Below are 27967 nucleotides of genomic sequence, written 5' to 3'. Positions count from 1 at the left end.
TAGAGGATAGTCACCTGTAGGTAGATGAAGAAATAAAGAAGGTTCTTTTTAAAATTTTGTTTATTTACTTTATTTTTCAATAAGTAGCTCAAGTAGAATTTGTTATTGCTTCCGTTGAATATTTCTTTATACATCATTCCATCTACTAGCTGACAGTAGAAAGAATTTTAGGGAATGGTGTCATATAGGTTTGATGGAGAAATTCCCTTCCAGTGACCAGCCTTCATCAGACAAGCTCCCAGGCAGCAACAGGATGTCAGGGACAACACTTGAATCTGAAGGCTCGTGTGGCAGAGCAGCAGAAAGCCAGCGGCCAAATAAGCAGGTGTCCTGTAAAACATAGGTATTGCTTTTGATATTGATGGGTCCTTTTATGAAAGAGGTTAAAGCAACAGGTTTTTTAAGAAAAAACTCCACAAATCTTTTATTAATTTTATTCTTGTGATTGAGTTATAATGTCTGTTCATGTATTTTCTTTTATGAAGTTTTCTGTTATAATGATTCACTTCTTTAAGTGCTTAAGTGCTCCTCAGAATTCTTTTCCTGTTAGCTACTGGCAATTCCAAATTAAGAATAACAAGGCTCCAGTGAGAAAAAGAAAGGCAATGAAAGAGATATTTGAAGTGGATGACTGTTTGTCTTTTTTTCTCTTAATGTTCTGCTCAATATCAGTTTTATTTTCTGCTGTTATTCCTTTCAGAGAGTGAATCTGTCCTTTGATTTTCCATTTTACGGACATTTTCTACGTGAAATTACTGTGGCAACTGGGGGTAAGTGGCTTTCTAACCTTTTACTTTGAGTAACATGAGAAGAGTTTCTTGCAGCTATTTAAAATATTTTTCCCCTGCTTGTATATGTCAAGAAATAAACTGCAGCTTTTATTTAGGAAGTTTTCCTGTCCACAAAAAGAAAATCACAAAATATCAATATGATGAAAAACCTCCAGCATTTAAGTTGAACTGTTATAAACCCATCTCATCATAAGACTTTACAGCATTAATCCTTTTCTGTTTAGATATTTCCCCAAGAACTCAGGTGTATGTGTGTTTAGCAGTTGCACTGGAGGGGAGAGTGGTGGAGCCAGAACCAGGAGGGAGACAGGGTTTGCCTGCACAAGGGGAGAGATTTCCTGCCCAAAGATGAGCAGTGCTGCTAGAAGTATGGCATGTGTCACCTGTAAGGCAAACCCTTGGCAGTGCATTGTCATGGTGTGATGCCTCAGAAAATGTACCATGGCCTTCCTCTCCTCTTTCCATGAGAGGAGTGGGGTGAGAAGGAAGGTAGGGCCAGCTCAAACTCCCAGTCTGGCAGCTCTGGGCAGCACTGATGCTTCATGGCTGGGGCTCTCCCTCTCACAGCTGCTGGCAGCTGCTTGCACCAATCTCCTGTGCTGGGAACAGCCATCAGCTCCTTCTTTCCCTTCCCAACTCCAACTCCTTGAAAGACAATTTGATTTTAATAAGACGAGGAAAATGAGATGATGTGGAAGTCAACAAATAGAAAAAGAAGGAGGAGTAATAGTAAAAAAATGAAAACAGGGAGGCAAAAGGCAGCATCATGGAGAGCAGATCCAGAGGATCCTCTGGTCCTTGGACAGAGGACCAGCAAGTTCATGGGCCCTGGCTGGTAGTGCTCAGCCTAGAGAAGTGGCAGGACAAGCAAGCAGAAATAGGAGCCACCATCATCAGGAACAATTCTACCCTGTCCCTGATCAAAGTTTCTCCTTCTCTTGCTATGGGGTCCAGATGGACATGATCAGGGGATATCCATGTCCCACTGGATATCCTAAACAGGGAGGTTATGACTAAAAGATTGGGGTAGAATTGCAGAGAGTGTCTCATCAAGAGTGTGAATGTAACAGAGATTCCTGTCGTGCTCCCCATCAGGATTTCCATTTTGCTACCAAAGCAGAATACAAGTTTTGGACAAAGGTGAATGAAGGTTGATATCAAAACGATTTGCAGTAGAATTATAAAAAAGGATGCAGAATTTTGAAGTGAATTCAGTATCAGTTTTCTCTTCTTGATCAGCAATAACATTTTGATGCTGATTTGGATAAGAAGCCAAGAGCCACTGATTTTGAGATTTGTCTGATTTCCATTCTGCTATGCTGTTAGTTTCATTTTGGTGCTTGATCATCAATGTCTAGTTTTTTATTCTTTATTTGAGGAGTTGCTTTTGACAGGTTGCCAAAATCGAGCACGTGATTTGTGTAGCGTAGAAGGATGGAATAGATCCTGCAAAGCTAAAACAGCAGTGGTGGGGACAGGGTTCATCCTCTAAATGTACCCTTATTCTTACTGCTGTGCTTGCTTCCTTAACATGTCACAAATTTCACTCTCTTCAAGTAATTTTTTGTGTGGTCATTCTGCTGAGCCTTCTCATTTAATGGAATTTAAAATATCTGAATTTTTACTACTTTGTCTCCTTTCACTAATATACTGCTCTGACCAGTTTCTCCATCAGACCCAAAAGACTTGGAAGGAAAGTTGATCTCATGAGGTGAACTGTGTAGTAGCAATTTGTGAGGCACATTTTTTTTCCTTTTTATACAGAGTAAATGAGGAATTTACGTGGTTTTGTCTTTTGTTTTCTTTAAAAAAAAAAGTCTGAATATAGAACTGACTACAGCTCTGCAGGATTCTTTTCTCTTGCTATTAATGGAAGAACACTGGCTGATAATTATGCTTTTCTTTTTGCTCTATTTGGACTAAATAAAATATTATTGCTGTAAATAGATCTATGGATTATTGTCAAGCTAAATATGACTTTAAAATCAGTCCTTTCAATGTACACCGTTGACATTAGCACAGAGGTATTTCTGTCTTTCATTGACATTTCCATGATTTTTTCACCTCAAAATTAAGCATAAAAAAGATCTAGTTAATAATAGATTTTAAAATGTTATCTTGATAAAGCTCACTAACTGTAAGTCATTCTGTCAGTCCAGGATGCAACCTTTACTACAACTATAGGGCTCCTAAACTCATCTGGCAGGAAAAGAAAGGTTTATTTCTGTACTAACTCTCTAAAAGTGTTTTAATTCAGTTATATTTTCAAATTTTGTTGCTAGGCTAAGCATCACACTTCACCACCAATGATTTATGATAACAGAAGATGAATACAGGTTCCACATTCTTCATATACTCTGTGGTCTGCTATTTCTTAGTAACCAAGATTTTACAATCTATTATTAGAGACCTGGAATACCTCCAGAGGTTATTCTGACTTTAAAAGAATGACAAAGTTAATGTGTACAGAACTCCCACATGACACATGTCCACTTCCTGGAGAATTGGATATTATTAATTATGCTAATGACAACACTAAAAACTGTTTTTTACATACAGATCATAAATTAAATAGCCTTCTTACAAGGGAAGTCGAGGACAATGGTACAATAAAGCCCTGTCACAATAAAAACATCAACCCCAATGGTTTCTGCCATTCTTCATGGAGTGTGCACTGTGGCATAGTAGAGCTCCAAATTACTTAGGATGATTTTGGAATCACTGTGGTTTAAAACTCAACATTTTTTTCTTTTTAGATAATATTTATTTTCTCTTCTAAATAGTTTTGCTGACCTGATTGTGTTCAACTAAGAAAAGGAAGAAAGGGTAGTGAAAATAAATAGTTTGAGGGGTTTATTCATTGTTGTCTAAGCTTGTATTTGAAAAGGCTATATATTATTATATAAATTGTGTATTAGAATTGAAATAATTATTAACAAAATTAGTAATTGGTTCTTTGCTATGCAGACATGTCTCTGCCCACATTTCTACAGATAGTTCTCAAACAAGCTGAAATTTGGTTTTTGTGAAGCTTTCTAAAGTTTGCAGCCTACAGGCCAAAAATGTGGTTATTTTGTAAAAAGAAAAAACCTGTGAGATAGTGAGTCATGTTGTGCATGCCAGGAGCTGAGTATATGAAGTCTTCTTGTTGCTAGTCATTGACACCTCTCACAGAGCTCAGTGGAGCTGGGAAAGCCCTCTCTTGTGATACATCTCTCCATGCAGTACCATAGCCCTTCTCAAGGGTGTCCTTGAAGCTCTGTGTCCCACATCCTACTCAACATGCTGCAAACTTCATTGCTGGCTGTATTCATTTCCCATGCTCATTGCAGTAAGCCCCTCTTGTCTATTCTCTGTGGGGTTTTTTTTGTTTGTTTGTTTTGTTTATCAGTCTCTAATTTTTAGTGCAATTTTATATCAGATACTGTAAGTTAGGTGGGGGCTTTTTATGGCATTTTTCATTGATATTAAATTTCTCTGTAGTATTGCAGGGAGAAGGGAAGGCCTTGCTGTGCAAGCACTGCCCAGCATTAAGGAAACATAACAATAACTGTAGAAATTGAAGTGACTAGGTAGTTACATTTTTAGATTCATAATGCTGAATATTGAAACATTTTGCCAGCTAGCATGAAGAAGGCTCAAGAAACGTCCACTTTCCCTATGTAATAGCAAATTGCTGAAGTTGAAGCAAGCAGCTGAATTTTTAAATATTGTATTAAATTCTGGTGAGATAATATTTGGTGAATCATCTTTCACTAGAGGAATATTCCAGATGGAGGAATTGTCTGAAATAATTCTGAGGATGCTTCCTGAGCATTTCTACCACTGTCAATCGAAGGAGTACCAAACAAGGAAATAAAAAGCTATCCTAGCAGTAAGTTCCAATGTAATCAAATCACAGTTGATAATTTTCTTAAACAGAAATCAAGAACTCTTTGTATGATTATTACTTCCTAAGGCCAGATCTCATGCTTAAAAATACTTTTATTTATGGAAGAAAGAGATCTTTGTGCATCCAAGATTCACACAGCTTTTCATCAAAACTACAGCAGTCCTGTGCTCTATTGACACGAGATAAGAACACAAGCATAGAAAATACTGAACTAATTTTTCTGCTGAAACCTGATGTTATTGGATCTTACATTGAGGAGCAGCTTTGAGGTACCTGGAAGTGGTTCCTAAACTCTGACTAGTTGGGACAACTGATTCAAAGTAATCTTTCATTCTCATGAGGATTCACCCTTATTTCAGTATCAAATTCTTTTTAAGTGTACATATGACTTGTGGGAAAGTAGCAAAGGCAAAATATCTCTGGTGAGCAAGCTAGTTGGTTAGCTACTTAAAAGCTGAAGTTCTATACAGAGATAACCATTTAAGTTTTCTTCTGGACATTGAATGTGTATATATTGTTATGGAATTCTGTTCAATTATACTGTTTTCAATGTAGCAAGGGGGGGTATGAAAAAGTGTGGAAAATTCTGATACAATTTGCATCACATTTTGCAGTACTTTCAAGGAAAAGGGATCAATGATAGAGGGAGTATTCCTTCCCCATGCTGTGGGGAAGGAATAAAGCCTGTTGTTGCACTGTCTCAGCCCTATCTTTCTGTGTTGCAATACCTCTGAGCAATACCTCAGCAGGAGGGAAATTTGTCCACCTAGCTGGTGGTGCTACGGAAAGAGAAGGGACCACGGGGTCAGGACCTGAGCTTGCTAAGGGTGAGGATGGCTGTGCATTTGCAGCCTGCAGAAAGTCGATGCTAATGAATTATTTTCCCTGCATCTCATGCGTTTATTTTCTTAAATTTCCAAATCAGTGGGTAGGTAGAGTGAAATATACCTGTCTCTTTGAATTATCAGTACCCTACGTGGAAAATTTTTTGGAGTCTGTCAGAAATTTCAGCAAGGTTTTTCTGGCTGTTCCTGCTTCTTTGAACATTTCAGCACAGGAGCCAGCAGGAGATGTGTTCGTCACTTAATGAAGAGCTCTTTGACAACACAAATTGCCCTATGGGCAACATCTGTTGAATGGCAAAGGTGATACAAAGCAGAGTGAAACACAGTGTTTCTAGCCAAAATCAGTGCCTCAGATTAGCTTGTGTCTGTTACAGGGGATTTCACTTGTCATCACCAGTGGGCAGGTCACTCTGAAGGGACTGTGGAGGTCTGGCTGTTGACTAGCTCACACGATTGCCTTCATTTACCTTGTCTTTTTCCGACATCTTATATTGCCATGCAGTTGTACCAAAAATTTTTCTCCATGTAAAGCTTCCTTTGTCTGTCATTCCTGTGTTAGGTGTCCTGGGAATACTCCTCCTTTCTTTGTAAGGAACTAACCCCTCCCTGGAAACTCTGCTTTGCCTACCTTTACTTGGTGAACCCTTACAACCCTTTCCATTCCTGCACTTATGCTTTATCTTTACAAATTGGATCAGAAGCACATAGGGCAAAGACAATGATAAGCTTCAGGGGAAAAAAAGCATTCCATATGCCTTGACATTTCTCTGATCATCATATATTAAGGCATTTGCCAACTTTGTGACAATTATGGACAGTAGTGGTACTGAAGTGGTAAAGGCTTAAAATGACCATACTTGTGGTTTTTTAAGACTCTTTTTCATAGAATAACAGATAACTAGCCAAAGCATTTATCCACACGTAATGCCAAATAAGCATTAAATAAAATTAAATAATTTTGCAGAAAGTAATAATAAATTAAATTACTTAATGTTAAGGCAAAGAGCCTTCAGGGTAGCCAAAACCCATTCCACTGAACACTGGGAACTTGTTAGGTAGAGACTATGTCTAAAATGGATCCATAACTTTTTATAGTATAACTTTTTATTAAGCCTTTACAGTAGCATTCAAAGTCTCAATAAATTATGCTGTAACATCATAGTAAAGACTACAAATGTTTGACAAATCTTTATTTTCTCCAGCTACAACAAAATACAATGTTTCCTTGGTTTGGTGCATGCTTGTAAGTTAAAAAGAATCTTCAATACATTTCTGCCTATAGCTTCTAATTGAAAGAAGAAATTCCTGATGAAAATTAGGAAACACAACTTTTGATGGTGTAAGGCAGCAGTGCATAAAAATTATGTATAAGTTTGGAATTCCTACACCAAATGAAATGTGGCCAGTTCATAAATCTGCTAAGATTTGTAAAATAGTACTTGGATATATCTGTTTCCTAAAGCCAAAATTAAGATCATGATAATATTTTATTACAAAATTTTTCAAAAAATTAAGTATTTCCAAGCATAGAGTATTTACAAACTGTATAGGTTTGGAATTGCGTTAAGAATTTATCTCATAGTTAATAATAATTATTAAACATAAGAATTGCTGTAGGTTACAATATTTCTGATAAGAGGTGTGTCTTAGTTTGAATTCTGTCGAGAATTATTAAAAGTTGTCCTTTCTGAAAACATTTATTTCTGATTTTGACAAAAGTTCTTTTTCCTGGTTTTCTTAGTGTTTGGGTTTAGGTTTTTTTTAATGTGTTGAATTCCTACTTATATCAATATTATTGCCAAGGGGTAGTAAAATCTTTTCAGTCACTTGGTCCCGTGTGCATCTTAATGAAGGCTCTTTTCCTTGAACTTTTAAGAGAAACCTATTTTACATCTCGAATTGGGCAGCTGTAAATGCAGTTTTATAATTTTGAATTATAAAAATTGGAATACTTTGTATTGTGTGATGCTATTGCTGCCTAGCACCCCATAGCACCAAGTACCATTGATGATTACTTGAAATAGGCAGGGAAAATGAGGGCTTCATTCTCCTTAGCATTTTATCCTCCATATCTGTAAATGCCATACATTTGTGTTCTTGTTCCTAAAATACTTACGAAATTCATATCATTCCTCATATTTCTGCTGAAATCTAGGCATCTGCACTGAAATGTAGGCACCTGCACTGACTGATCACTTGGCTTCCTTAAGAAATTATTGATAAGACAAGTGTAGCCAAAAATTTTATCATGATCTTATTGTTATTGAAATGAGCTGTAAATCTCCTTAGATTGCCTCAGGATGCTTCCCTAATTGGCTGTACCTCGTATCAGAGCAGCTCTCTGTTTCCGTGAGCAGCAGGTGATTAAAAGAGCCCTGAGCAAGTTGGTTCCTCATTCTCATTTGCCACACAGGTTGGGGCTTTCCTCCGGCGGGCAGCAGGTGATTAAAAGAGGGCTCTTGGGAGCACAGCAAACAGGAGTGGGTAAACAGGGGCCTTTGGCACTGTCTCCCACTCCTGGAGAAGCTGGCAGCCCAGGGCTTGGACAGGAACACTCTTCTGGGTTCAGAACTGGCTGGATGGCCAGGCCAGAGAGTGGTGGTGAATGGTGCTGCACCCAGCTGGGGCCAGTCACCAGTGGTGTCCCTCAGGGCTCTGTGCTGGGGCCAGCTCTGTTTGATATTTTTATTGATGACATGGATGAGGGGATTGAGTCTTTCATTAGTAAATTTGCAGGTGACACTAAGATGGGAGCGTGTCAGTCTGTTGGAAGGTAGGAGGGCTCTGCAGAGAGACCTGGAACAGTTGGATGGATGGGCAGAGTCCAGTAAGATGAAGTTTAATAAGTCCAAGTGCCAAGTCCTGCATTTTGGACTTATCCACAATAACCCCTGCACAGGCTGGGGATGGTGTGGCTGGAGAGTGCCCAGGCAGAAAGGGACCTGGGAGTGCTGGTCCACAGCCAGCTGAACATGAGTCAGCAGTGTGCCCTGGTGGCCAAGGAGGCCAAGGGCATCCTGGCCTGGATCAGGAATATTGTGCCCAGCAGGAGTAGGGAGGTCATCCTTCCCCTGTACCTGGCACTGGTGAGGCCACACCTTGAGTGCTGTGTCCAGCTCTGGGCCCTCAGTTTGGGAAGGACCTTGGGACGCTTGGGCATGTCCAGAGGAGGCAACGAGGATGGTGAGGGGCTGGGAACACAAACCCTGTGAGGAATGGCTGAGGGAGCTGGGGGTATTCAGCCTGGAGAAAAGGAGACTCAGGGGTGACCTTATCGCTCTGTACACCTTCCTGAAAGGTGGTTGTGGTCAGGTGGGGTCGGTCTCTTTCTCCAGGCAGCAACTGACAGAACCAGAGGACACAACAAAAAGAGTCTTAAGCTGTGCCAAGGGAAATATAGGTTGGATATTAGGAAAAAGTTTTTATGGAAGGAATGATTAAGTACTGGAATAGCCTGTCTGGGGAGGTGGTGGAGTCATCATCTCTGGATGTGTTTAAAAAAAGACTGGATGTGGCACTTGGTGCCATGGTTTTGTTGAAGTGTTAGGGCATGGGATGGTCTCAATGAATTTAAAGGTCTCTTTCAACCTAGTGATTCTGTGCTCTGTTAAAACATGCTCAGCAATGGCAGGAATCAGCAACACTCCCCACCACTCCTCTCTGAAGTAGTGGAGAATGTTTACGAGTTCTAGCAGGGCAGCACTCAAAGGGAGAAGTGTCAAAGTCTATTTAGCCGGGTTTTTCCCCTCTGCATAGGTAGGATTAGGTCCAAGAAGAGAGTAATACAGGCAAGATTTTTGCCTGTGTAGATAAAGTACCTTTAATTCTGTCAGGAAAAAATATTAGAAGTATTATATTTGGAAGTACTCATCAGCTGCAATATCAGTTCACCTAAGTGATGTTTTTAAAGCTATATAGGTAAGAGTCCTATCCAGTCAATAATTTTTTGTTCTATCAGTGAAGAGGTCTTACTCCATTTTTATGCTGTGCATTTTATTACCTTAAACACTGTTCCAGCAGCTCATAGGACGATGTATATCAAGGTGTTTATTGCACTGTTAGTACAGCAGTTAGGCATGTATTCTATATTACCTTTGTTACTTAATCTGTGTTGCATTAGCATCTTTAACATGATGTATCAATATGTGGTATAGGGCCATCATCCAAAAAATTAATTAATAACAAAAACAAGTTGCAAGAAGAATAGAAATCTAAAGTCTCAAAACAATGCTTTAATTTGCCATTTGTCATATTTTGGAAAACAAGATTTCTTGCCCCTCTTATTTTGCTTCAGACTTACCCATTTTTTGGGCCACTGGCAGTGTGTCCAAAGCAATTATAGCAAGTGACAGTACATTTGATTTCCAGCTGCATTAGTAAGTGTGGAATTTCTGGTTGTTGTGATATAAGCAGCTTGTTGTTATCTAAAAGAAAAGTTTGGAAGCTTACACAGGATTAATTAAAATCAATGAAGGATTTAAAAGTGAACACTGAAATTATTGCTGGAGAAATATAATTAACACAGTAAATTGGATCCTAAAATGGCCCCAGATCATCCCACAGAGACCCAGTGCAAGCTTTCACTGATGAGGAAGCCAGAAATATTTTGTGGGAGCTAAAAGAAGGCGGCAACAGAGAACCATCGTACTGGAACCATCCTACTGATGACACAGGCTCACATTAGGAGGCTATTTAATTACTTAGTTTTACATGTCACCAGCAGCATTGTTTAAAAAGTAAATATTGTAAGAGTAAATATTTAAAAGTAAATATATTCTTGCTATTGAGCTTCTGCATTGTTGTATCCAAAGCCACAAACCACCCATAATTTCCATTTCTTGTCTGTATCTCTAACTGTTGAATAGTATGAAAAGCACATGAATAAATCTATGTAAGGTTTTATTATTCATTACTTCAGATAAAGTATGCTAATTTTACTACCATGGATCTGTCGTGTAAAATCTGCACATGGAATTTCTTTTGCAACCCCGACAGTACAGGGAGTTCAGATTTTCTTAATATCTTTACTGTACTCAATGTTCACATGATGACTGTCCTTGTCTATCCATCCCTGACTCCTGGAGAGTCTTTAGAACAGCAAATGCTGCTACGTGTTTTGCATGATCAACAGTTGGAAAATAGAATGCATGCAAGTGTTGTCTGAGGCACATTATGAAAAATCAGTTGCCCATTGCCAGCCTCTTCATTATGTCATCATTCCTTCCTTGGCAACCACCCTGTCTCAAGCCAGTCCTTGCTAAATTCATTACCCTTGCAAATTGCTCAGATTCATATCTGTCTGTTTTCTGAAACCAAAGCCATTGAAATAAATAGATTCCCATGGATCTTTGTCAGTTTTCAATTGAGACTTAAGTTTTTTCGCTTGCTTCTCACTCCTCCTTACAGTCTTGGCCTTGGCTGCATTCACACCCTTTCCCCTTCCTTCTGTCAATGTTGTCACTGGGCTGTGACATCCCCAGTCTTCAAGCTTTTTCATGCATATGCCTGTTGCTGAGGAGATGGTTCCAGGTGTGAGCAGCGGAAAGAAGCATTTATGCCTAAATTTCTTCTAAAATCATAGCAAAGAGTTTGCCAGAGGTTTATGGAGGTTTTCCTTGCCATGGCTTAAAGTGATAATTTTGTTCACAAAAAAGTGATAATTTTTGTTCACATAAATTTAATGACAAGACCTGTCAGGAAAAACTATAAAAATTAAAAAGAGGTTTTTTGTTGTTTTCATGGAAAGCTTACCTCAAAACTACATTTGTTTTCACGTGTTTTAGTTTTAGGAGCTTCTTCACGCTCCAATCCCTTGCGGTAACTATTCTAGACAGGACTTTTATTTTAGGACTACTACTACCAGTAGGCCACAATATTGTAGCAATTTCATGTGTTATGTGTGTCATTTTGTCAGTGGTGCTACATCCACCTGGAAAAGCAGGTTGTTGATGTGTCTCTCTAATTTGTTTCCAGGAAATAAGATAGCCAGAATCACTAGCATGGGATTTTTACCCTGCCTCGCTCACCAGTGCAGGTCTCAAGTCTTAAGTCGGGGATAAACAGGGCATAGACATCTCCATAAAGGGCCCTTGGTGCAAATGCTGCCCCTCCTTCAAGTGTTTGTGGGTTCAACACTGCCTTGTCTTGCCAGAGACAACACTGATATGACTCTTCAGTCAGGGACTGCCCTGCAATTCGTGTCAGAAGTGGTTTATCTTCACCCAATACTGTACTGCAACATCTGTGCATGAAGAATTACCATTTGTAGCCTGTAACTCTGCTTTTAACCAACCTGAAAAAAGGAAAGCCAGACTCTATAACCTGCATCGTGACCCATGATGCCTGGGGCTGCTTACCTAGAAAAACCTTTTGTAGCTGTTTGCTCAAGTAGAAATGGTGACTTTTTGACTTCAAGCTGCCACACATGGCAGTCTGGTACATGCCTGCACATCTGAGAGCAGAGAGAGTCTAAAGGCTGTTGAAGAGAGCATGAATGGTGACTGGTTTTAGATTCCAAGGGCTTAAGTGGCTTGCTAAAAATTTCCATTTGTCAAAGAAGTAAAGGCTTAATTATTTAATAACTTATTAATTGAAGGGTGCTAACTGCAATACTGTTAAATCCTGAGCTGAATGACAGTTGATGTCTGATTTCATATATCTCACTTGTTAGATGCAAGTGACGCCAAATAAAATAAGGGGTTGTTTGGCAATGACTTAATAGGGCAATAAAAGTCTTTTTTTACTGCAGTTGATGTTCTGCTTTGATTTTCTGCCTAATGTGGAGGAGACATGAAATATAATGGACTAAAAAGATCTATGGAGCATTGAGTAAGAGTTTTAAGCTCCATCTCTCTTGATACTAGACACTAAAATAAATGTTTTTCTTCTTTCAGGTAGATTTCTATGTAGTGTTATTGGGTGGTCATAGAGATAGGAGTGAATTTTACTTTAGGATCCTTGCCCCCTGATTTCTACCTCTCTTGCAATTGTATCAGAACCAATATTTTAAGGGAAAAATTCTGTTTCTTGGTTGACAACCTGAATTTTTCCCCATAAGAAGGACACTGTAAGCCAATAGACCCAGAGCCTTTTGAGCTTCCTCCATGACCAGAGCAATTGCTGTGTGAATTTTATGCTTCCTTTCCTATCTGAATAATACACACCTACCTGTGCCTACTGCTGGCTTTTGCCACCTTAACAGCTCTGAGCTGTACCTGTTTTCAAGTGTCAGAGCAAGGTGTCACAGCAATGGAATTGCTTACCTCAATGATAAAAATTCTGTCCACATTTTCAGCAAAAAAATCTTCAGGCCTGTTTTGAAGCAAGTTTTGTTCTTAGTCATCATGCTAATTTATTGATTTCTTTTAAATAGTGATGTGAAAGATAAAGCAGTTTTTTACTTTGGAGGACACATGCCTGCACTGCTCATAAACATCCAGCCAGCAGATTGATTTGGTACATGAACATTTCTCTTTAGGAAGAGTTTCTGAATTTTTCCAAGTGCTTTCTTTTTTTTTTTTTTTTTTTTGTGTGCTTCTTCAGCTGTAGCATTTGTAACGATTTTATTTGTTAATTCCAACTCCTAGTATGAGCACGGACTTCTGATAACACAGAGACGAGAAAGTTGTGCATTCAGCTGTGAAAACGTCCAAAGAATAATATTTGACATTACTTCGTATGTATTCACTCAAAAAATAGTGAAAAAATTTTGTGGAGCAGTTTGTATCCTCTGCTACTTCTCAGAATCCATGGCACTTTGAAATTTAGCCCTAGATTGCCAATTGCAAAATACATTTTTTCCAATTTTTATAAATACAACTTTTCATCTATTTCCATTGTGGGGGGAGGGAACAGAACAGGTTTTTAAGAGGCATTTAGCTGGTTTTACCCTACATGAGGAGGAACTCAAGCAATTCTAAGCAAATATGCTCTGGGCATTTGGGCAGCATAGTTGGGGTCATTTAAATGCTGTTTTCACTGCTAGCTGTGTTTGGTTTATTCTATCATCACTGGCATTTATTGAGAAAACAGTTTTGCTTAAAACACAAATGGAGCACAAATAATATAGATCCATAATACACATTTTAAAAGAGTGAGTCTGACAGTGCAATTTTCAATTATTCCACTAGGTTTAATGCCATTTTATTCAGACCAGAAAAGAATGGTAAAATGTACATTTTCTCTGGTAAATTTTATGTGAAATAATAAAAATTTTTAAAAGTAGACAAATATTAGTTTAGTGTCCTTTATCCATAAAAGAAAATATGTATTTTAATATCCATGCAAGGGGAAGTCTCTGGTTTGGAGTCTTTCCTGTATATGTTCAGAAACTTAACCTATTTCTATATGCTTGTTAAGACTAGGGAGAGAGGAAGAATATGAATTATCAAGAATCTCATAGGATGTTTTCTTTTCACAGGTATGGAAAATACTTATCATCCAAGCAAAAATTAAGTACTGGCTAGGCAGTCAAGAATATTCTTAAATATTTCTGAGGCTGAAATAAAATTGTTTTGAAGTATAGCGCTGTTGACATTTTGTTTTCTTTTAAATGTAGTAATTTTGGCAGTCACTATTATTAAAGGTCAGTTCCACTCACAAAAGCACTTTAAACTTATCAAATATTTGAAAACTAATCAGGCATGTTTTTTATGCATTGGTTCCCATATAGATGTCTGTTTTTTTCTAGTATATTTACAGGGTTTTTTTACCTTGTAGTCAAGTTATCAGGATGCCACAGTCATGTAGGTTTTTCCTAGTTCTGTTTCTGGATGTTTCCTTGTGAAATGAAATGTAAGCACCATTATGAACTTGCAGTTCCCCTTGAGTCACTCAGATTCTGCTGTCTTCCTCTTCTAGAAAACTGTTCCATGAGAAAGGCTGTTTCAGCCTTTCTCCTTTTTGATGAGGATCACTGAAACTGGGGGTGAGTTGTAGCTTCTGTCTCTTTCATAGTGACTTGGGAAGTGTGGTCTTGTTGACATGGTCATATGAATTAGTCTTCTAATAGAGACAATTCTTGGTCTTGCAAAGCCAATAACCATGGATGATTGTCAGCTGTATTAAAACCATTCTTCATCTTTTTCACAGTCCAAAATTAGGTTTGTTTTTATTATTTTCTTCTTTTTTTTTTTTTTTTTTTTTTTTTTCAGAAAAACTAGTACAGTGGTTTAGATACAGGAGGAAGGTCTGAGGACTCCAGCTTCAAAATGCAGAGCTACTGTATTTTGCTACCAAAGGCCAAAAATTACCAAGGCATTGTCCAGCTTTGAGAAATTTCCAGAAAGAGTTCTCCCCCTATGATGATGCCATCTGTGTGACAGATAGTTGGATGGTCAGGGGGCTCTGTAGGCTCCAAAGGTGCGTTTTTGCTGGGTGCATGCTGACATGTGCTCCCCAGCACTGCTGTATCATGGCCCTCAGCAGGAGTTGACTCCCCTGGACAAGTCAGCAGCTTTGCCCACTGCAGAGGAAGCACCAGCACAGTGTTGGTGGACAGCTCATTGGTGCACTTTAATGCATTAATGTCTGATTAACATGCCCATTAATTGCACTGCACCAGAGCGGACGCTATGGAGGAGAGCAGTGGTTGTGTCACAGCAATTAACCTGTGCATTCTGGTGTTATGGCAAATAACTTTGTGATCTCAATGCATTAATGTAAAACTGGGACAGCGTGGAAAGACACTGTTCAGCAGGCAGTCAGCTTGTTCTTTAAGCCAGCAGGCACTGAAAATGTATTTATTGGACAGCAACGTGGAGCAGGTGGGCTCACAAGATAACAGTGTACTAGGAGAAGCTGCTATGTAAGGAGCAGCAGAAAGGAGAGTGCATTTTGAACAGGTATACAGAGATCTTGCCATCTCATCACTATTTTCTGTGGCAAACTAGCACTCCTATTAACATTTTGACTTTAAATAATCTAATTTCATTCCTTCAGTATGCTTGGGGATTGTTCTTCTTTTCTTTTCTTTTCTTTTCTTTTCTTTTCTTTTCTTTTCTTTTCTTTTCTTTTCTTTGGGATTTTTTGTTGTTGTTTTGGATTTGGATTTGTTGTTTTGTTGTTTTTTTTTTTGAGGCAGGAAGACTATCTTTAAACTAATGTCCCTAGCTTCCAACCGACTGGAACTGTGCACTTAAAAATATGACTTTTAGTTATGACTTAAGAAGTCAATCAAAAGAGAAATATTTTGGCCTCACGTCTTTCTATGAATATAAGCATTACAATGCCGTCTTGGGTCTCATGTTTTGGAGTAATGAGATCAATCCTGGCATGACAGAAATTTTCCTAACTTTTTAACTTGGTTAAGCCTCATTCTCATGGGCAAGCCAGTATGAAATCCTCAGCCAGTTCAGCCAGGATTTCTTGTGGGTTGATTAAAAAAAAAAAAAAAATTAAATTAAATGGAGAAGTTTCATTTTCTTCCTAAAGATAATGACCTGTATGGGTTCAGTGTGTCCTGAGAAGTCTGCCTGGCCTTAATACTGAATGACCATCCTGTGTGGAAAGGAGCAATAGCTGATTCAAACAGATAGCCTGTGTGCAGACATAGCTTACAGGAATTCCTGTGTTGAGCATGGTATTGAATTGTGACCTGTGGCCACGATAAAATTCAAAAATAATTTTATTGATCTGGTTTAATTTTTGCCAGAGGGAAAGAAAAAGGAAAAAAAAAAAAAACACACAATGCAACAATTTCTGGGAATATAGGGAAATGTGTCTAATCATGCATATCCTTGTATGTATCTGTTTATGTGACATCAGGATAATGAAAGATGAATATTACTTGTTTAAATTGCTCCAAAGTCATGGTAATCAGACGTATAAATCCATTTTTAAGAGATTTATAATGGTTGTTGTATGACTAGACAGAAAGTCATGTTACCAGATTGCTGAAAGTCATAAAACTATGATGGAAATTTTCTGAGTTTTCTATTAAAATATTATTTTGTCTTCTATGCCATTTCCAATAATAATTCTGAATCTTAGTTGCACCTTTGAGTCTGTTTGTGTTCTTTGAGGAAACTTCTTGTAGATTTTCTTCTGTATGATCATGAGTGTCTAGTTGGTTTTGCTGTCTGGAAGTAGGTGCAATAGTTCCTACTATCAATTCAACAGCTTTTCAAAAACTGTTGTTTTCTCTTTTTAATCTAAGCATGGGTATCTCTGGCTTCTACTTGCTTTTTATACTTTATTTTTTCACATTACATTTTAATTTTAATTTTATAAAGATTAATCAAGGAATACATTCTTGATCTTATTCCATTAATCTCTAACACCTTGTCCCACTGATAGTCTCAGAGCCTCAACCTGATTTGTCTCTTCCTCTGTGTATTCACTTTGTTGTCTTGTTGCTGTTGCTTTGGCTTCTTCTGTATATTGCTTCTATGCAAGAATGCTCCCACTCAGGAGCCACTTTCTGCCTATATTTCAACATATTCTCAAACTTTAAAACAGAGGTTGAAGCAACCTTTTAGCTGAAACTCAACATCATGCCCTCAGAATCTTTAGGAGAGTCACTATTGACTTTAGCAAGAGGGGGAATCAATGTGTGGTGCAGTTTAGCCTCATCCTCTTATTGTGTCTCATAATTAACTGACACTGAAAGCTGCTGGATGGTGCAGTAATTCTGTTTATGGTGTGCTTCAGGAAAAAAAAAGAGCTGGACTGCTGATTGTGAACTCTCCGTAGGACAACCATATAAATAAGCACAGAGATTTTGAGAATATCAGATAGAAAAGGACCTTCAGAGATCACTGCATCCAACCATATGCTCCAAGCAGGGAACTAATAAATTAGTCTTGCCTAAAATAGTTATTCCTTTGGTGTGTTTGAAGTATATAATCTAGGTGGGCAGCTATTGAGACCAAGATGAGTTGCAATAAAATTTGCAATTAGGTACTTAAGCTTTCAGTATTTCCAGTAATATTAGGGAGGTAGTACACAGAATTTACTTCAAACAGGGACCAAGGAAAAGTCACTAGTATGTGAGTTTCAGTGGTATGTGATAAAGAGTTTTGCAGTGAGAATTCAGCAAACCGTGGACTGCCTGTAGGCATCCCTGCTGCATAAAAATTCATCTGACCTTCCAGTTCAGCTGTAGTCAGAGGGTAGAAGCCCTTGTAGATTCAGTGAAGCAAGTCAGATCATGGTCATGGGTGACAAGGACCTATTACATTCCTGTTTCCCTTTGTTCCACCTAATTTCTATAGGCAGGAACTTCTTTAACTGCTAAAGTCATCTTCATGTTATCAGCCTAATCCATTATTTTCATCTTAATCATATCTTATGTGATGCTTGGATAAAATATCAGAGCTGAGGACAGCTGAATGAAACTGTTTTCATAAACACAGGAGTTTTCAGGTGATTTGTTTTGACCTATCTAAAAAGAAACCAAACTTCTGTCATTTGTTACAGTTATTCTAAGCATATGTTGACTGGTCCATACCTTATAAAGATCTAAAGCCTGACTGCTTCCCTGACTGACTTCATGAAAGCTAACATGCATGAAGCATTTTTCCTTTCACCTCATCAAGAAAATGAATGATTTAAAAGCGCCAGCCTATAAAACCATTTTGTATTGCAACCCTTAAGCAAGTTATAGCCCAGTGGTTTTGCAGCAATATATCTGAAGAAGAAACAAATCAAAGGCTGCCTCTGTAATGAGTGAGTGGAAGAAACTTTAGGAGACATTGAGTAGAAGAATCTCATTTATAGGAGTTGATTGATATGCATGGAAAACTTCTCAACCTTGCAAGAAGGTTGAGAAAATAAAATGGCCATAAGAAAAATTACCGACTAGGACTCAGTATGCTGATACCAGTTAACTAGATGATTAAAATGAAGGAGCATTTAGATTTGGCTCCTCCTTTAACCCATCAACAAATTGAACCTTGTGTTAATTTGTAATGCGGTGTGCATTTTTTGTGGGAAAAGTTTCCATGGTAATACAGCAGAAAATCAATAAAAGCATTGTGGTGTGATCTAAGCACTGCCTCACCTCCAGGTAAAGTTTGAAGCAGTACAAAAACAGTATAGTTATCAGCAAACTGCAGATATTTTGTCTAATTCAGCCAGTTGCTTAATGTTTTTCAAGGATGACTCTAACTTCATCCTGTAACACTGCCCTATTCTATAACTGTAGTTTTTCTGACAGTTCAATTTAAGAATTAAATTGTTTTGCCCTGTGGGGCAGGTGATAACAACTTACATAGCCAGGCAGTAAACATAAAGGACCATGACTGGACCAGTTTAGCAGGTCTGCTAGTGTTTTAATGACTCTGATCCTCATTAAATATTCTGTTTCCTGGTATATCGGTTGGTCTCATTACACTGCTGAGGTTGGAAAGGGAATTCATAAAATGCTCATTTATGACTTTTGAGGCAGAAAAAGCTTTTTTCTTATTAGTCTGGAAATTAATGGGTATGTCACAAAATATACATGTAATAGTCTTTTAAGCATTTGCCTTCAGTCAGTCATAGAAAAGGTTATTTTTACACCTGAAAGTATCACAAGATACAGAGACATTGAGGTTGGAAGGGACCTCTAGGGGTTATTGAGTCCAACCCCTTTCCCACACAGGGCCACATGTAGCCAATTGCCTACAGCAGTGGCCACAGAGCTTTTGAATATCTCCACAGATGAATAGTCCACAAAGTCTCTGGAAAACCCCAAGCCCTGTGTTCTCTAGGCTAAACAGCCCCCTAATCATCTTTGGAATGTCCTCACTGGAGCATCCTTCACTGAACTCTCACCAGTAATTCCATATCTCTGTGGTGCTGGGAAATCCTTTTGTCAGATTTTTATGATACTGTCAAAAATTCTGTGAAGTATGCAGGCTGCATAACACAGATTATTGTTAAAATCAAGAGCTTCACTGTTAAGTACAGAATCCCTTGCCCTAATCTTTTCACAAAAAATCCCTCAGTTAGAAATAAATACTTAAAACTAAGCAATGAAATTCAGAAGAACCATTAAAATTCCTGCAGAGAGCCAGTTGCAGAAGGGTATTCCAACTTGGCCAACAGAAAGCCTGTTTAGTGGGGAAAGACAAAGTAATGGAAACATGCAGCCTTGAGAAAGCAGGGAGGACTTGATTGCAAAGACCAGTGCAAGTGCTTCAGGAAAGAACTGCTCAGATTAAGGATGGGGAAAAACGGCTTTGAATTGTGATGTGCTGAGAACTGATGGTAAAGGGAAAATTTATTTCTGAGCAGAAGCAGATCAGTAGCAGCAAAAAGTCAAGATGAAATATTCAATATATGCAACTGAGAAGCGAGCAGTACCAAAGGACATAATCTGCAACATTGGTATCTTAAATTCCTTGCTTCATCAGCAGTAAGAGGAAGAGACACTTCCTCTTACTCATTACAGAGGCAGGAGTAACTTTGGTAAATCCTGCCAATGGTAGGAAACTTTGGTAAACTCCACTCATTACAGAGGCAGGCTTTGGTGAATCCTGCCAACTTTTATTAAGGTATCAAAAATCAGCTGAATACTTTTCCTCTGGCATCTCATTCAGAAAACATTTGACTGACTATGCATTAGATTAAAGGGCATAGATCCAGTAGAGAGTTGTGCCCAAGAACTGCATGAATTAGATAAGCCAAATATTTTGTGCCATGATCTTTCTGTGTAGTCAATTTTGCTTAATTTTACTAACTGTCCATGAGGAATGTGGAGATTTTTCCAAGGACTCCCTATGAACACAATATGAACAATTCAGCTTTCCATATAACATTTAGGCATAATTGTGTCTTATGAAAATAAAGCACTATTTAGACCAAAATAGGTCACTTACCTGTGGTAACAGCTAGCAAAATTTGAGCTTCTTTTTTTTTCTTGGGGGGGGGGTAGTTAGTGTGTTAGTGTGTTTGTTTGTTTGTGTTTGTTGCTTTGTTTTTGTTTTGTTTTGGTTGTTTGGTATTTTTTCAAAGAAGGTTTGGGTTTGTTGGAGTTTTTTTGGGGTTTATTTAGGGGGAGGGGTGAGGGGAGGTGGATTTTCCTGTTTCATGTTTAATTACTGTTAGGAGACCTGGAAAAACTGTGCTCGAGTTATACCCAAATTTTTCACCAATTAAAATAGATTTCATTAGAACTTTCTCCCTAACATGTGCAAGGACAACTTGTGAATTGTGTTTCACATTACTAACTCAGTGGAAGCTCAGCAATATCGTAGTAGGATTTGTGTGTAGTCTGTCAACAGAGATGCTGTTCTAAAGATCACATCCATCATGTCTAAAGCTGTTCCTGAGTTTGGATGATTCACGTTTTGTGGTAGTTACATTTTGTCTTCTGCACGTATAAATAATAAAATTGTCACACAGCACTTCAGTTTGGACTTCACCCAAGAGCTCCTTCTACCTGATACTGGTACTTACTCTACAGTGTATAAGTTTTCCCAGTTTACTAATTTGCAGGTTAAGTGAAAGGGTACAACGTGCACATCTAATAAGAAAATTAAATGTGAAAAACCATGCCAATGACATGTTCCCAAATAAATGTTTAAGTGTAGCTGAAATTAAATTGTTACTACAGCAATGTGTTTGACTGCACATCTCTACTTTAGAAGTGAGATGTATCGTACTGAAGAAAAAATGCACAAATAAGTAATGTTTTATTTTGATATGCCACTGTTTACTCTCTGTGTAGACTTCCAGCATTGTGATCTACACAAAAATCACCCATGTTTTAAAACAATTAGCAAAGGGAATCAGAAGAAGAAAACAAAGCAATTGTAGTAGAAGTAAAGGTACAAACCTGTAAAACCTACATATGGAATGATTAATGCCATCTGTACAAAAAAAAATTAAAGTAGACGACTTGAGAAAGTGAGATAAAATAAGGAAAAAAATTTGTCTTCTTTATTCTAGAGAGGTAGCACCATCCCACTGCCTAAAACAGCCTGCCATCTTTTATCAGATTTTTCTCTACTGATTCTTTTAAATATATTCTCTGCTTGCTCATTTCAATAAATGCTAAAAAATAAGAAACATCAGTGGCATTATAGAGTTGTTTTCTAGCTAGCAATAATATATACATGACAGAAAAGAGGTTTTTACAATATATATTTTCTGCCAAAAATGTAGCTGTATGATCTGTGCATTATGAATACTTAATTAAATGTACTGGACAAAAGATTATTATTGTTATTGTGATTTTTAAAGAAGCAATAGCCTTTGTGCAATGAAATCTTTCCTCTTTCTAAATGCAGAAGGGAAGATAGAACAGGAAACAGGGCAAGAGAGATGGAGCTCACTTTCAATTAAGGCATATATTTACTTATGTAGTCAATGAAGTCAAAAAGGTAATTCAGAGTGCCTAATTTAACCTTCTTGGATGCAAGCCTGTTAGCTTTTGCAATAGGATTCCCTCCTCAGAGCTGGCCCCTTCCCCCTCTGCAACCTGGAAACATGCTGAGAGCAGCCAGTGCCAAGCATGCAAAGATTTCCTCTCTTGTGCCTAAGTGAATGTGCTTTCCATTTGCCAGAGGTGTAAATACAATTTTCTCTTGAGGTTGGATGGAAGGTCTGGAAGCAGCCTGAGGCAGAAAGGTCCCTAGGTCTGGCTGGATTCTGTTTTTCTATGAGTTTGTTCAGCAAAATGGGCAACACTGTCCATGGCATTCAGCCACTTGTGCTGCAAGACATATTTGACTGCCAAGAGGACTGTGTTTGAATGTCTCATTAGGGCTGAAGATCCTGACTTGGTGTTCCCAGATATCTGCACCACCTTTTAAGGTAGTAACTTAAGTGTGTAGAAGCTTGAACTCTGATTCCATGTATGGCTCATTGGCAGCTGAGATTCTACTTCAGTGCTATGATAATATTGGTAGGAGATAGAGATAGGCATTCCCTTTGTTAGAAAAAAATTAGTTAGTGGAAAACAGGACTTCATGTCCAAACCACTAGCGTTTTTGTCCACTGTAAGCACTCTAAATGTTGACTGAACACAACAGGTACTGAGGGACCTTCGAGCCTTTGCAGACACAGGCCCTTAGATACTTTTATAATTTGCTAAATGAGAAAACCCATCTGTGCAACTGGTAGAATATTCAGGCCTTTAGGGCTTTTCATTTGTTCGTATTTTCAGCTTTTGCAGAATAACGGAAGCATTACATACTGTCATAAAATGACTGGATTTTGTATAGCTCAAACTGTAAATAACTTGCATGTATTTTATGAAAAACTATTTTCCTGAGTGTTTTCAAATCTACATTAAAATTTAGGTTTTATATTTAACATAAATTGAATAGTTGGGTTCTCTCTTTGTGATTCCGTCTTGTGAATTCATCACTCTTATTTCAATAGTATTTTTAATGGCACTTGGTCCTTCTACTCTTTCTATAGTTTATGTTAAGTGATAAGAATTAGAGACATCTCTGCTTTTTTTTCTTTTGAGGAATGGCTTGGCATTCATTTAAATCAAATTTATAAGCCATTGTGTTCAACCTGGTAAGACTTAAGGAGTTTTCAAAAGCTGAAAGACAGTGTCGCGTTATGGTTTCTTAAGAACGAATGTTTTCTGCAATAGAGAAGCTTTTCTGGTTGAGTGGTTTTAAGTATCTTGTTATAATAATATTTTAATTTCTTTTTACTGGCTATTTTGAAGCTGAACACGAATGTTGAACACGTTGATCTTGAATGACCTTGAATGTTAGACATTCAAGCTCAGAATTTTCATGCCGTGTGATTTCCTTCTCATGTGTCATCACTGAATCTTGCAAATGAGAAGAAAACCTCCGTCTCTCCTGTTTTCAGAAGCATCTTTCAGTCATTGTTGAAAAGGTTTTTCAGCTGTCTTAGACATGCAAGCATGTGATTTCACTTCAGGAAGAGGACTTTAGGATATTTTCCTAGAAGTGATGGTTAAAAAGTGAAATCTATCAGATTTTCTCTTACTTTCCACTTTCAGCAGTAAAAAAAATTGTTGCATGTAGTTTAGACCAAAAATTTTAGAAGGTTGAGAGGGATTAGGCTAGCTCAGTGAGAGTCTTAAGTGGAAATTGAAAGCTCAAGAAATTTTCAAAGTGATATTGATCATAACAAGTTGTGGAAGGCTGGGAATTCATGAAGAATTTGAATTGACAAAAGCCGTCACAATCAAGAAAAGAAACAGTTTCCCTCACTGCTGACCTTGCCTGTTAGCTATCCTGGGATAGCAGAAGTGCTTACACTGCAGGTCAGTAAAGTGGAGTCATGAAGCATTTTTTTGGTATTATTGCTGGCTTAATCTTCTCTTCCTTGGTAGGAGGTATGTGAAAGCAGGTGAAGTGGTTGGGGACCACTTTGGTTGGATGTGACATTGTATGAGGATGTGAGTTTATGTCCCCTTGATGGGTTTATTAAACAAGATAAAGAACTGGAAATTGAATTTCAGTCGGAAAGTGTGAGTCTAGGAGGCAAGAAGACTGGCATGAATATCATTAGTGACAGATTGGTGACAACCACTTTTAAGGTTATAAACTCATGCTGGGCTTTTATTTTGGTGCCCGCTGGCTGTACTGTACACAAAGGGAAGGCAGTCCTATTCTGTGATGGAGATTTCAAGGCAGTTTCCCCAAAAAGGTAGGAAGGGGAAAGTTTTCACTTCTGATATGAACTGTCATTTTAATGGCTTCAGAGAAAGCAACTAGACGTAGTTCTCTGGTGACTGCTGCTTGAGTTTGGGCAGTCCTGCTGCAGAAGGAAAAGCATCAGTGGCTACATGGATCTGTATGGTATTACATTCATCCTGTGGTAGGTACACCTGTAGCAAGTTTTCTTGTGCTACGAGATTTTCTGGTCTTAGTTGACACCATACATTATTTAGTTGAGTACACACAGATAAAATCAATGTTAGTTACATCAGTCACATTGGCAGAAATCCTCAGCAGTGATGCTTTTGAGATGTTGTCTGTTCTGCATGACTGAGTTTGTGCAGAAGTTGTAGTTAAGGTTTATCTCCAAATAAAGGAGGATGGGTAGTGAATTGAGAAATTAGGGAAAGAAATGTGTTTTTTAAATTCCATGTTGAACTTGCATCTTATGCAGTGCTTTAGAAAAGAGCTGACAGAAAAAAAGGGCTGACATGACCAACTGGAAACTGACCTCCTCTGCTCCAGAGAGCTTAGTGCAAAAAAGGCAACAAGCACCAGAACAGTTCAGGAGAGGATACCCCTCAGCTCTCTAGTCCAGTATTGTCAGTGAGAAGTAGATGTGGGGGTGATCATAGTGGCTTTGGTTTGATGGCTTTCTCAGTGTATCAGTCCTGCTGATCAGACATGTCCCAACCATTATTTCCTCTGTCAATAAAACATATTATTCTATCACACTGTATGCCAGTGTATCTCACACTCAGAGTCCTCCTTCTGTCACCTTGCTTGATGTAGGAAGTTGTAAGATATTCTATTTTTCAAAACCCTGCTCTGTCGGATACCGTACAAAGAAATCAGGATGCACGTGATAGTAGGTCTGTTGATGCAACAAAGTCACTCTGCTGCTCTTGGTCATTTGTGGTCTTGCCTTCCTCACCAGCAGTCCCTGAGCTGAGGAAGCTGTGCTCTAACTGTGTCAGGAATCACTACAACTTCACTACTCACTGTTGTAGTGATTGATGTATGTCAGCAGTGCACAGATGAAGGTGGCTCTGGCCCCTTACCAAGGTCCTGGTTTTCTGAAATGTCTCATAAAATATTTGTGTGACTAAAAGGGTTGCACTACTCTTTGTACTAGCTATCCTTTCTTTACATTTCCGGATGAATCAAACCTTCAGGAGGCCTTTACTTGGACTCAGTAAAAAAATCTTGGTTACTTCTAGCCTTGACTTGCCTTTCATATACTCATAGCACAATTAGTAACAGAGGGTAAAAAGCTGGTTCTTCCTTGCCTAAATTTACAAAACACATTTCTGTGTTTTGTAACAAATTATGATTGGTTTTATGTGTTTTCCTGTCTATGGTGAATTTTAAAACACTGTAATCATCACTGAGGACTGGCCATTGCAGCTGAGTCTCCAAATCAGAGAGGGCAGATCCACAGTTTTGTGAGAAGATTGTCAAAGCATAAATAATACTGATGTTAACCTTCGAAAATTCTGTGTTGTCTTAGTGCCTCAAAGTGTATACTCAGGGAGGACATTTGAAATCTTTTCTTCCTGCCTTTTTCTTAGTTTCTTAACAAAGGTCATCAAATCCTGTGGGGAAAATTTTTTTTTTCCTCTATTAAGACCTATATGCACCTCACCTAATGAGATCATGTACTCTGAACAAGTAATTGTGTTCCTCAAAAATGGGATGTGAGTTGCCATACTGATGGCAACTTGTGAAAGTAGCAGTTTCTGGGGCATAAAATTTGTGCAAGAGTAAAAGTAATAATCAGTTCCCTAATGGAGCCATGACAGCAGACAGAAGGATGACAAGCCATATGTCTACACTCTCTCAAGGGAAATAAGTAGAACCTGCATTATTTTGTTCAAACTGAATGAAGTAAAAAAAAATTCTTAGGTTCTCCATTTTCCCTCTGCTGCCATTCATGACCTGCAACAATGAAAACAACTATGAGTGCAGGTGGTAGCTGAAAGCAGTTTTGTTTCTGCACCTGCCTGTGCATGCTTCCTGAATTTAATCTTTCAGGAACTTTAATTCTTAAAAAAATAATAGAATGTGAACATGACTATATTTTTTTTTCCTGGGATTTCATGGGAGGCAAGATTTTCTTCTTGCATCTTGGCGGTTTAATCCATACTCTCCATTTTGTTATTCATTCAAAAGGAAGTGGTTAAAATGCTCATGGAAAGAACTGTCACCACTCTTCTGTAGCTGTCATCTGATGTGAAGAGCTGCCTATTGTATTTTATGCCACAGACAGATGTTTCCCACCAAAGCATGATGAAACAGCCTTATCCTCATTACAGCTAATGTCTGTCCAAGGCTTTCTGCCTTAAATTAAGACTAGACTTCTAGCTTTCCTGATATAACTTTTATCTTTTGGGTGGGTGATGGGACATGGGTTTACAGTTATGCTTTACCAGCTTCTAATGTTGAAAGGAATGAACATGTTTTCTTTGGGCAGACCCTTAATGGCTGTTCCTTGGCAAAAACAATCCAGCCACATCTGATGATTACTTTTACTAAGTCTAAACATAATTATGTTGTAAGCTGCACTTTGGCTTGGGAGGCAGGGATCACTGTTTATGTACCCTGCGATTATATGGCATTTACCACAGATATCCTATTGCTGCTTGTAACTAACCATGTGATTAAATGACCAACATTTATCATCAGAGTGAAGTGTGCATTGTATCATATATCTTCCATAAGATAGAACAACATTCTAACTTAAGTCCTCTGTTTTTTTAGAAATTAATTTATAAATTAATTTTTGGTCTTGTTTAGTCTAAGGACCTTTTTTCTTTAGTTCTTCTGCCTCTTCTTCCAATAGTCATATTTTAGCTCATCATGTGATGGTCAAAATACTTGCTCAAAACATTTTCAATCTCAGTCATTTAGAATTTCTTCCAGATCATGTACCAAAGCATACTGAATTTATGAAAGATGACACTTCTGGTCTTTTGCAAATGTCTAAAAGACATGAACCATGTTTTCATATGTTTTTTTACTGAGACACAGAAACATAAACCCAGTTTGATGCTTCTGTTAGTACATGCTGGCCAGTGCTATTAGGCACCCCCCGGCAGAGCTGATATTGTTGTACAATAAAGTGCCCAGACAATCCATCACAGCATGTTCAGTATTCCACTGATGAATACACTTCAACCTGTTAGAACTAGCCATGAGATTAGGCAGAACTGTATTTACTAGAGGGCTTTGCAGAGATTTCACACAAATCAGCTTCCTCCTGATGGCGTTTTAGACCTGTGAGAAGCTGAACTATGAGCAGTACAGCTACATGCCACCCCCAGCCTAGCCATGGGCCAATTTCTCCCTCTGACTGCATGGAAAAGATGGGTTATCACAAGTCTGAGATCTTCAGATGGAAGGATCAATTCCCTTGTGCTCGTAAACCCCTGCATGCACAACTCCAAAATAGGCTCACCACTGCTTTTTCTTAAAGGGGCATCCACATTTTTAGAACTTCTGGAAATGGTACCAAAGACTTTTCTTTAATTTTTTTTGTCCATAAAAAATGTCCATGATTGAAATCATTTCACCCATCCTTTTAGAGTGCTTATTCTGTCAAAAACCCACTATTTTAAAACAAAAACTTTAAAGATGTTACTTTTATTCCAGTCTTTTTGCTCAAAGTTGAAGCTAGTATACTTCCCATGACAGACTTGTAATGGTTTAGTTCAAACTAGTATTGAAATTTGTTTTGGTCCTTTATTCTTTTTGGTCAGATAATTAAAACCTTGGACTTGGAACTGTGATACAGCACAGGTCCTGTTCTAATAGGAAGATAAGGGAAAGCTTTTTCTTTAATTAAAAGAATTAATTTGAAAT

At 38.1% G+C, this 27967-nt stretch overlaps 1 protein-coding gene across 1 annotated transcript in view; it reads left to right on the top strand.

The window, feature by feature from the left end:
• Positions 1-27967, top strand: part of PLXDC2 (plexin domain containing 2) — a 250177-nt gene that overhangs the window by 139053 nt on the left and 83157 nt on the right. The window contains exon 4 of the mRNA XM_059842010.1: positions 701-770. Coding sequence (XP_059697993.1) covers positions 701-770 — 70 coding nt within the window. The remainder of the gene's footprint in view (positions 1-700; positions 771-27967) is intronic.

This window comes from Haemorhous mexicanus, chromosome 1 (assembly GCF_027477595.1).
Source record: "Haemorhous mexicanus isolate bHaeMex1 chromosome 1, bHaeMex1.pri, whole genome shotgun sequence".
Taxonomy (NCBI): Eukaryota; Metazoa; Chordata; class Aves; order Passeriformes; family Fringillidae; genus Haemorhous; species Haemorhous mexicanus.
The sequence above is the reverse complement of the archived record's forward strand: the minus strand, read 5'-3'. Positions and strand labels throughout refer to the sequence as shown.